Below are 11,559 nucleotides of genomic sequence, written 5' to 3'. Positions count from 1 at the left end.
GTATATCCTAGATACAATAGATGTGTGCAGAACCGAATTATTTTTTTTTGTTGTTGCCAAGGAAGAATTGGATTCAGAAGGTAAAAATAACCTGGGAAGAAAAACAAAAAATGCTAACAGTTTACACTTATTTCCCAGTGTTCCTTCTCTGGGTGTAGCTGATTCTGTCCATCATTGATCAATTGGAACTGGATTAGATCTTCTCTATGTTGAGGCTATCCACTTCCATCAGCATACATCCTCATATAGTATTGTTGTTGAAGTGTATAATGATCTCCTGGTTCTGCTCATTTCACTCAGCATCAGTTCATGCAAGTCTCTCCAAGCCTCTCTGTATTCCTCCTGTTGGTCATTTCTTACAGAACAATAATATTCCATAATATTCATATACCATAATTTACCCAACCATTCTCCAATTGATGGGCATCCATTCATTTTTTGATTTTATATATTAGTGTATAGTCTTACTATCTAAAGGAGGATGGCCAAAACTTCTGGGATTATATGATTCAGGGTCAAGAAATGAAAGAAGCTAAAACCTGTTGATCCACTCCAAAGGCTTACATCTGAACATCATGAATGCTTGCTTCAAGAAGAATGAAACATTTTTAAAAATGAGACAATCTTGACAGATTACTGACATGGGAATCTTTTCTGACTCATGTGTGATCAGACAGCAACCTGGTTCAAGCCATTGAAAGCATACTAAATGAGAATAAAGCTAAGAAGACAAATGCTATTACATAAATTCCCCATGAGATGTTTAAATGGGATGTTTTGTGGAGGGAGGTTTAGGGGAAGAATAGAAAAAGATACAGAATCTCCTCTTAAAGAATTTTAACTGCTGTACAACTGTGAGATAGAGGAGCCTAGAAACCATCCTTTATCATAATGATGGATCTCATCATCTTGGGCAAAGGAACTTTGGGGCAGGGTGGGGAGGGGGAAGACCACTTAAGAATATACATCATTGACAAAACATTCTGGAAGACAAGGATAGAAGATTATGAGCACTATTATTTCAAAATTTAATAGCAATTGAAGGACAAAATTGTATAGAATTTGCCATGGTCTCATTAACCCAACTACCTCAAAAATATTTCTGGATGAAATTAAAATTTTTTGGATGGCACATTTTATGCTGGGGGTAGGAATATAATGGGAATCTTGGGAATAATGGACAATTCTCTAGTAATTCTAGAATTGTTAACATGAGGAAAGCCGGGGATAGTCTAACATGAATCCTAGATTTTGGGAAAAGCAATTTAAAGGAGTCAGAGGAAAGACTGCTAAAATCCATGGACTAAAATTCTTCAGGGAAGTCCAATCCAGTGTGTGTGGGAAATGTTCAAGAATGAAATTTTGAAGATTATAAAGGAAAATTTTGAAGAGATTAATAGAATACACCGGATACTCACCAACTAAATTAGGTTCTTAAAAGTAGAACAGCAACAAGATAATACAATAATCAATTCTGATGGATGTGGCTCTTTTCAACAATGAGATGATTCAGACCAGTTCCAATAGTCTTGTGATAGAGAGCCATCTACACCCAGAAAGAGGACTGTGGGAACTGTGAAGATCACAAAATCACTTTTTTGTTGTTTGCTTGCTGTTTTCTTCCTCATCTTGATGAGATGTGATAATAAATGTGCGAATATATATAGGAGAATTACATGTTTAACCTGTATTGGAACCCTGTCTAAGGGAAAGGGGGGGTGAGGAAGAAAAATTTGGAACACAAGGTTTTTTGTTTTTGTTTTTGTTTTTACAAGAGTAAATGTTAAAAACTGTCTTTGCCTGTATTTTGAAAATAAAAGCACCATTAAAAAAGATAAGTACAAAAGGTGGAAAGGTGGGTAATAAGACAAGCCCATGTTGTGCCCAGACTCGAGTTATTCATAAACAAGCATTTATTAAGCTCCTACTGTGTGTCTGGTACTGACCTAATTGTGTGAAAGTTCAAGGAGCAGCAACTCGGAATGAGCTGAGCTTTGGCTCCACACAAAGGAAAAGACAGTCACCCGGTTTACTTTCACTGTCCACCCAAAAGAGGGTACAAGATCCACAAATAAGGTTTCCCTGTCGTAAGTCAATTTCCAAGGGAGAACAGGGTTCTTGGGGTATAACTGGCTGGCCCCAAGAATACTGCAGTTAAAGCACCACCACCACTTCCTTTCCTGGGTGATCACTAGCACCCTGGGACTGTCCCTGGAACTTGCCTCAGCGCTACAGGACATAAAGGAAACTGATCACCTGAAACTGGTCACCTGCAGCTCATGGGCGGAGACAAAAGTGGGGAGGCGGGGTTAGCGGGAAGGCCTCCGAGCTCGGAAGCCTCAGCTACACAAGCATCGCTCCCAGGCAGGGGCCCTTACCCCGCCCTTCCTCCATCTGACCTCGAGGGCGGCCAGGGGCTGCCTCACCAGGGTCTCCTGTGGGATCGCGGGCAGGGCTGCGGGCTTCATCCAGTCCCCCACCTGCACCCAAGCACGAGGCTGGCCCGGAGCCAGACCCAAACCCGATCTCTCCAGCGCTCCAGCACAGGCCACATCACCGCTGACCCCTAACCCTGAGGCTGAGAGGGCACTTCCAGCCCAGCCTCCACTCGAATGGCCGGGTCACTGACCACTGGTCACTCGGGGACCTGAGAGGCTGCGGCTGCCCCTTGCCCCTCACGTGGCTAGCTGGCATGGACCGAGAGAAGGGAGAGGGGAGGAGGAGGGAGGCTGGCTCGCGTGGGCTACAGCAGCACCGAGAAGGATCTGGGCCCATGCCTGCCAGGTCGCCGGCTCTCTCCCGCCTCTAAGACAAATCCCGGCCCGGTTATTCATGGGACGGGGGCACCAGAATTGGCATCCTGTCATTCCTCTTAGAAGGAAGGAAAGCGTGGGGCTCCCGGATCCTAGAACCGGGGGACGAAGGGCCGCCAGTCTGGGCCAGGGCTCGGGGACGTCGCCCTTTTCGCGCGTGGTCTGTCCGTCTCCGAGGACGCATGCGTAGTGAAATACGTAACAAGGCCCGCGCGCGGCCGTTTAATGAGGGAAGAGGGCCCGCTCGCCAGCCGGCGGTTGGCCGCGCGACGGGCTTGCTGTGCGACACGGCCTCCGGCGCCCGGCGCTTCCTTCCACTGCCCGCCGTTTGCTTGGCCTTCCTGGGCAGAAACGAGTAAGCAATAAGGGAGGCAGAATCGTGGACAGGCCTTGGTAGGCTGACTGTAAGTACGGGAGCCGACAGGACGGCCTCGGGAAGCAGCGGTGCAGGCGCACACCCGCCCCGCTCGGCCGGCAGCTCCTGACGCCCCGCCGGGGATCTGTCTCATTAGGCCGACTATTAGAGGCGCAGGCGCAGGCGCAGATCGGCCTCGCTTGACAGGCAGCGGCGCAGGCGCGGACCGTCCCCGCTCGGCAAGCAGCGGCACAGGTGCTCGCAGGGCATCCACCCCTCTACTCTGAGATGGAGGAGGAGGAGGAGGAGAGCGAGGTGGGGTCGCCGCCGGACGCCCAGGAGCAGCCCCCGGAGTCGCTCGAGTATTTCCCAATGAGCAACGTGTTGCCCCGGACGGCGTCGCCTCTGGTCTCCTCCCAGCGCTCCATCCTACCCCGCTCTCAGTTAGAGTCAGAGAGCCAGCCCCCTTCCCGGGCCGGGCCGTCCCCCGGGACCCCGCCCACCTCCCCGACCGAGGCGCTGGAGGGCTCGGGATCCTCCCGGATCGAGATGGAATCCCTGTCCGAGGAGACCCTGTCCCCGGAGCCCAGCGAGGCTGGCGTGATAACCGAATTCAACCTAGTGGCAACCTTGTCGCAGTGGGCCGACGACAACCTCTGCCTCATCCGGGTACCCAAGGCCCCGTGGGAGGGGGCGTGGCCCTGAGGAACCCTTGGCCTCCCCATCCCGGAGGAGAGAGGGAGTGTGTCAGTTTCCCCTAGTGTAACGGGATCCTCTCTCCAGTTGTGGTGGGGGAGGGGAGCGCGGACCTCAGCCCGTACTGCCCCCTGTCGGGGTGGAGTCTGCGAACCTCGGTCTGGGAGAAGCCCCTCCCCCACCGCTACCTAGCGAGGTCCCAGGGTTCGGGCTCCCGGGGGAGGGAGGCCGAGGGCGTGGGAGCTTTCAGTCCCGGCCCCCGCTGCGATCCAGAGGCATGGGTTCTAAGGAATCGGAGGGGTTTAGGCCACGCCGAACGTGGGGACCTTGGGCTGCAGAGCCGAGGGAAGGAGTCCGCCAGGCTTGGGGCCCATCGTACGTTTTAAAAAGAGAAATGAGTCTGAAGAAGTCCCTTAAATTCATTTTTGCGTTTTAATCCAAATGGTGGAAAACACTGAAACTCACCGAAGGCTTGTAGCCGAGAGGAAGCCTGCGCTTGAGTAACCCAAACTCCGCCAAAAGAGCGGGGGGGGGGAACTGCGGGGAAAGGGGAGGGGGGGGCGGCTCGGAAGACCCGGGTGCCCTTTAAACATCCCAGTCTGGTTCTAAGATGCATTAATGGTCACCCCATTGATTTAAACGCAAGGTACCCCAATATCTTCCCAAGACACTGAGGAAAGGGGGCGGGCGCTCGCAGGGACGCTCAGGTGTTTAGGAAGCGGGGGAAGCTGGAGCGATCCCGGGCACCCACCCGGTGAGCCCGAGGGGGAGCCTAGAGCCCTGGGTGGGAATGGGAGACCCACGGGGGGAGGGGGGCTGAGGGGATGGACAGCTCTGAGTTCAGGAAGAGGCTCCGGGGAGGGGCGCTCTGGGCTTCCGCTGTACCCGCAGGGGTATACAGGGGCTAAAGAAGGGGGGCTCCAACTAAAGATTTTCCAAAAAGTGAGTGAATTCGGGGCAGCCCGCTAGGGGGCGCAGTGGAGAGAGCACCAGCCGTGAAGTCAGGAGGACCCGAGTTCAAATTTGATCTTAGACACTTGACATTTCCTAGCTGTGTGACCCTGGGCAAGTCCCTGAACCCCAGCCTGGGGGGGGGGGGATGGATGATTCCACGGGGAGCAATGAATGACTTGTGTGTGTGCTCTTTCTAGAATGTTAGTACCGGAATGGCAGTCGTGGGACTCATGCTATTCGCAAGAAGTATTAAGTTGGTAAGTGAACTTCCCGAAATCCATATTCAGTTTTAGAAACTCCTATTAACTCGGTATTATTATTTTTATAAAGTTTTTTCTTTTCAAAAGGTGTATGGATGATTTTTCACCATTAACCCTTGCAAAAGCCTGTGTTCCAATTTTCCCCCTCCCCCAGATGGCAAGTCATCCAATGTATGTTAAACATGGTAAATATATGTTAAATATGTAACGTCAACCTGCCATTGGGGGGGGAGGGGAAAAATTAGAACAAAAGTGTGGCAATTGTCAGTGTAAAATTCCCCGTGCTAGATCTGGTCAATAAAACTACTAATAAATAAATAAAATATTTTCATTCCGTTTCATCCTCCTCCCACTATTAAAAATCTCCAGGAAAAAGAAATTCAGAAATGATTGTTCTATTCCTGTGAGTCGCAGGTTTGTCTGCGATTTGGAGTTGGGGGGGGGGGCCGAAACTGGGAGTCGGACAGGAGAGTCACCTGCTCCTTGCGAGAAAAGGACTCGACTGGCTTCTGTGTGGATGATGGCTCCGCTCACCCTTGGTGCTCGCTGAGTTTGGTAGTGACATAAGTAGAGGGAGAGAAGCCAGAGGCACTTGGAGGAGAGAGACTGGAGCCGCGGGGCTCCGGAGTCCAGGAGACATCTTTGGCACTTTGCCTGCCTCCTTCACTTCTCCCCCTAAAGACCAGGGCTCTGATTCATCCGGACTCTGGCTGACCCTGAGGCCCTCCAGGGAGCTGGCCTGTACTGGACAGAGTTGGTTCTCACCTCAGTGATTATGTACCTTTCCTGGGAATTGTAAAGCAAAAAAAGCTTTTCTTATTTCATAAACACAAAACCAGACTTTTCTCTTTCATTGTCTTTATTTCATCTGTAATTTGAGATTTTCCTATTTTTAAAATTTTGTTTTTTATTAATTTTTATAATTATAACATTTTCTTTGACAGTCCATATGCCTAGATAATTTTTACAACATTATCCCTTGTACTCCCTTCTGTTCCGAGTTTTTCCCCTCCTTCCCTCCACCCGCCTCCCCTAGATGGCAGGCATTCCCATACATATTAAATGTTATAGTATATCCTAGGTACAATATATGTGTGCAGAATCGAATTTTGTTGTTGTTGTTGTTGCAAAGGAAGGATTGTATTCAAAAGGTAAAAATAATCTGGGAAGAAAAACACAAAAAAAATGCTCACAGTTTACACTCATTTCCCAGGAGATTTTCCTGTTTTTGAAATGTCATGAAGTCAGGTTGTACTTTTAAAACTATAAACCTATTAATTGCTGTAACAAAAATAGCCCAAAGGAACAATCTCGTCCATCTTCAATAAGACAGGAAAGAAAAAATGAACAAGCAGGTGACATACTTAAGAAAAATTTTAACTCAGATTTTTTTGATCTCAGAGAATATTTTTTTTCTTTTAATTGGGTTACTTCTGTGGTTTTTACTTTTGCTTTATAAATTTCCCAAAATTAATCTTTAAGCATGCATTTGTTTACCATGTCTTGAAATTCTTTGGACCTCACAAATATTTTTAGTACGTTTCCCTAAAAAGCTGTTTCTTGCTTCATTTTAGGATTTACACAGACTACTTTGTGCCCTGAAGCTTTCAGGTTTACCAAATTAAACAAAAAAAAGCTGTCCTGCTAAAGGGATCAGGTAGCAGATTTTGCTGCCATTTTATTAAAACAAAGATCCCTTCTGTCCTCTAGCCCTCTTTGTTCATTGTCTTTATCTGAGAGTGCCCTTGGATGTGTGGTACTGTTCTGGCCATGGTTGGTTGGCTCCATTTGTTGTGTTCCTGACTCACCACCCTTTCTTTTTCCTTTTTGTGGTGTTCCTTCCCCATTTCCCCTCTCATTACCCTGCAGTGTCATTTTCTTCTCTGACTTGGTGCCTTTCCTTTATTAGAAACATTGTTTTGGAGTATTTTGAAGTTACAAATTACACATTGGATGGAAATAATAATGAGGATAATGTTTTGAGTTATTTTTCTAGAAGTATATGATTCAATAAATTTTCGTTTTAATGACAGAAATATTAAAAGACACATTTTTTTGTTATATCTTTTTTCCTACATATCAACAGACAACTAAATTTATAAGTGCTTCAGATATTCCAATAGAATTTATAAAAAGTAACGTTAGATTACGAGGACGACTACACCGGATAACTAACATGGGGCTGGAATTGGAACATATCCCCATTACAATCCCTCTGCTGTCGTCATGGAGAAGTAAGTAAAGGTGGAGAAATAATAAATGTAAATAAATAACAATTGGGAGGCCCTAGTATTCTATGTTTTTGGTAAAGTGGGAAAAATAGACATGATTTTACTTAAGAATATTAGGAAATGTTTAAATCAAAGTTATTTCTCTTCTACCCATTGGATCAGTCACAAAGGAGAGAGAAAGCATTTATTGAGCATGTACTGTGAAGCCAGCACTGTTGCAGCAGCTTCTGGTTGATCTTCTAAATTCTTTTTTTTTTTTTCCTTTCTTTCTTTTTCTGAGGCTGGGGTTAAGTGACTTGCCCAGGGTCACACAGCTAGGAAGTGTTAAGTGTCTGAGACCAGATTTGAACTCTGGTCCTCCTGAATTCAGGGGGCTGGTGCTCTATCCACTGCACCACCTAGCTGCCCCCTGATCTTCTAACCCCTTGTCTCTCTCCACTCCATTCCATCCTCTCTCAGCAGTCAAGAGTGATTTGACTAACTCAGGTCTAACAGGTCACTCCTCCGCACCTCCACTCAGTGTACTCCAATGGACCAAATATCAAAGACTCTGTATCCTGGGTCCCTCCTCCCTTCACAGTCCCCTCACACCACATATTCTCTGATTCAGTGGCCCTGGCCTCTTGGGTATCCCATGGCTTCCACACTGCCATCTTTCTGCCTCCTCTGACCATTCCCCTGACCCTCCCCTAGGCCTAAAGCTCTTTAGCTTCCTGGATTTCCTGGCTTTCTCCAAGTCTCAGCAAAAGTCCTACCTTAGGGATTCAGGAAAGGCTTCATGAAGGATGTGGCAGCTGAGCTCAACCTTGAAGGAATGGGGGAAAGATTTGAGTTGATGAGAATCAAGGAGGAGGGAAGAGACCTTTCTAATCTTAGAAGACAGTATCATGAGGGCAAGAAGCACAAGGTTCAGAGAGCTGGAACCTACAGGAATATGAAGCTAAGAAAGTGGGGGGCTCTGGCTGTGGTGGGGGAAAATAGCATGTAAACACACGCACTTCCAAGAGAAATCTGGACAGCTGCAAAAAGATACTGATTGTCTTGTTTGGGGAAGGTGAGTCTTAAAAGGACTAAAAGAAATTGAGAAAGTAATGATTTGGGCTCCAGCTTTTTGTGTTCTAAGCTGATATGGGGGCTGGGATAAAACCTTTCTCATGCTAGCCAAGGCATTTGGTTGGTTCTTTTGACTTCCTCTTTAGAGTGATTACTTAACATCAGCTTTTATAGGAAAAGATGCTTTTTCTTTTATCCTTTTCTCATTTGAGTATCTTGTTACATACAGTTGTTAGAACTGGAATTGTAGTTGGCCACAATGTCTCCCCAGTTTTAACATTTTTTGTAATTTGATGTCGAATTTTGTCCTTTGAGAATAACTTAAAAGAATTGACAGCACAGATATCTGATTCTGAAACGATTCTAACATTGGAAACCAGTTATTGTTGAGATAATTTTTTTTTAGTGATATGTTTAGGCCTTCAGGTATTTGAATGGTTAAAATCACCTGGGTTATTGTTTAAGATGTTGCTCATCTAAACCAAGAGCATCTCAGAGCAAGTAAAGACAGGGAGATTTTAATATTTCTTTTTGTTCTTGGTCTGAATCTTACTTCTTTGTGTAAAAAGTCCTTCTAGAATTTACATTATTATATCATTTTTTTTAACTAACTCATGAATTTAAGGACACTTAGAAAACATTTATCATTGGTGAAAACTTTGCAAAATCTATAATTACTAAAAATGAAAGACTTAAGAATTTTTATTAACATTTGTGTAATCTATTGACAAAATATCTGATATCTGTTGAGAGAGTTGCTTAACTCTGGGTTTGTACACCACATATCATCGACATATTTCTTTGTCATTTTCACTGTTCCCACTCTTTCTTGTTTCCAAAGGAAAATTGAAGGTGAAGAAGTAAATAAATGTTCCTTGTAACTTTTCAAAACAGATTGGAAATTATTATTTGCATTATGTTAAAATCTGGTTTTAAAAATGACTCTTTTCTCCTACCTAGAGCAGCCACATGGAGTTTTGATGGTAAAGTTAGCTGGAGTAGAGCTCACTGAGGCTGGTCACCTATGGTTGAAAAATGAGATAAAACCTTTTGAAAAATTATGGTTCCAGCTGCTGGCAAGGGATAACTCATCACTTCTTTGCTACCTGTTAATAAATAGGGTAAGTACTGGGAGAAAAGCCAATCAGGCTCTTAATATTTTTCAGGTGTACCCCAAATTTTGGGTACTTAGTAATTTGGAGGATGATCATGTACTTAGGAATAAATTAGAGATGATATTCTGAGATGGGAAAACTGGTTAACTAAAACCAAAAGGTATTCTGCTCTTTACACACACACACACACACACACACACACACACACATGCAGCACTTTCCAGTGTATAAAGTATACTTTCCCCACCACCAACTTGAGTTGTACATAATTCCAAATAGTATGATCTCCTTTTTGGAGAAGGGAATAGGGAAGGTGTGATTTGCCTGTGGTCATTCAACTAGCAAGCTGAAGAGCTGAGATTTGAACTGAATGAAGTTTTGTAACTTCAGGGTCACACAGCTAGGAAGTGTTAAGTGTCTGAGATCAGATTTGAACACGGGTCCTCTAGGTTGGTGCTCTATCCACTGCGCCACCTAGCTGCCCCCATTAAGATCCTATTTTCAACCGTAGCCTTATAAACTTGGATAAATCCTATAGGCCCCATTCTCTTATTTATAAAAGGAAAATATTCCTACACTGAGAGTTGTTGGGAAGTGTAGGGAGAAGGGACAACCGCTGAGCTCCAGGGCTGGGCTTGGCCCCTTCTTAGCCTCTTCCTGCAGGCCTGAGGCTGTTTAGGGACCCCTGTGTGGATTGTGAATGTTTATACTTGCAGCTGTGGGTGGAGCATGGGGGAAAGGTCTTGGAGGAGTTGATGATAAAATAGAGTATTCTCTCTGTTTCATTTAAGGGTCTCTATTTTAATGTGAGTTTGAACGAAGAGATTTTGAGAAGAGGGCTAGGCAGAACTGTTCTTATCAAAGAGCTAGATCATAACTCTAGGATATATTGGACAATTCACAAAAATCTACTGAGAGCAGAGCTAAAAGCCATAAGAAGAGGAGAAGGAATTTGGAAAGAAGACACCGAGAAAGAGAATTATATAGCCAAATTTAAAGGTTCATGGAGAGAAATATGGAGCAGAGATAATATTTTCCATAGAAGAATATTATGGGAGTTCACCAAGAAGCAAAGATCCTATTTTCAAATATTAAAGAGCCAATATAAAAACTATAAAGATAAACTAACTACTTCCAGTTTTATATTGAGGGTCAGAGAGTTTCTAAATCATGCGAAACATGGTAAAAAATGATGAAATACTGGAAGATTTCTAGAGATCACATGACTGGAAAATACCTGAGAACCTGTGAAGTTATATATGTTTCTTTGAGAAATATTGATGAGAAGGCCCCAAACGATCAGAGTTTTAGACTTTACAAGAAGTCTAATGGGATTTGAATGTTCAAAAACAAAAAAAGATGAATTTTGTATATTTTAGATTGGAATTTAAACAGATTGTGGTGAGTATGCTTTTTATGTGCTTTCATGAAAATAAAAAGTATTGTGTAATAAATTACCAAGTTTCGGGTGTATAAGAATCATGGTGTCATTTTGAAAAGACTTAACCTAAAATTGTTTTCAATGGCATTATAATTGCCTTTGAGACATACTTTTATATATTTAAAAATTGAATCAGCTTTCACAAATCTGGAGTCATTGGAGAGACTACCATCATGTGCCCCAGGCCTGCCTCTTACTCTCTCCATGTAGCCTGTAATGGAGAGAGACTTGGGTTCAAATCTTATCTAAGGAGCCATGGCCAACCTGTGTTTTCTGAAGGTCACTTCTTAAGAGGAGTAGCCTTTTTGATTACAGACCATTGAGATTCATAAGAAGGCATTTCATCTTCCTAGGAGAAGGAATGAACGGTTGTCTCATGCACTAAAAACATAAATTTTATTTAATCCTTTATGATTGTGCCCCATTTGTTTAACAAGAAGCAAAATAAAAATCAACAACGACACATTATATAATTAACATTTTATTGTGAACAAAAGTTTCCTGAAATAAACTACTAGATTATCTTTAAGAATTTGGGGATTAATAGGATGTCCATGACTGGACATTTATAAATATAAACTATAACTGACTTTCTCTTTTTCTTGTGGTACAAATACAAATAGACTGGAGATAATATAATT

At 44.1% G+C, this 11,559-nt stretch overlaps 1 protein-coding gene across 3 annotated transcripts; it reads left to right on the top strand.

The window, feature by feature from the left end:
- The first annotated feature begins 2,305 nt into the window (after nucleotides 1–2,305).
- C3H3orf33 (chromosome 3 C3orf33 homolog) lies at nucleotides 2,306–10,934 on the top strand. 3 transcript variants are annotated; one of them, XM_074298053.1, is made up of 5 exons: nucleotides 2,306–3,837; nucleotides 5,016–5,075; nucleotides 7,165–7,312; nucleotides 9,323–9,483; nucleotides 10,269–10,934. In XM_074298053.1, exons 1-5 carry the CDS (start codon nucleotides 3,457–3,459, stop codon nucleotides 10,668–10,670), a joined length of 1,152 nt encoding a protein of 383 aa, XP_074154154.1. In that variant the 5' UTR covers nucleotides 2,306–3,456; the 3' UTR covers nucleotides 10,671–10,934. The 3 variants fall into 3 exon arrangements, with proteins under 3 accessions (XP_074154154.1, XP_074154157.1, XP_074154155.1); XM_074298056.1 differs by having other exon boundaries at nucleotides 3,054–3,168; XM_074298054.1 differs by having other exon boundaries at nucleotides 3,405–3,423.
- The last annotated feature ends 625 nt before the right edge of the window (nucleotides 10,935–11,559 follow it).

The sequence above is a fragment of the Sminthopsis crassicaudata genome, chromosome 3, assembly GCF_048593235.1.
Source record: "Sminthopsis crassicaudata isolate SCR6 chromosome 3, ASM4859323v1, whole genome shotgun sequence".
NCBI classification, from domain to species: domain Eukaryota; kingdom Metazoa; phylum Chordata; class Mammalia; order Dasyuromorphia; family Dasyuridae; genus Sminthopsis; species Sminthopsis crassicaudata.
Note: the sequence above shows the minus strand (reverse complement) of the source record. Positions and strands in the feature narration are given on the sequence as shown.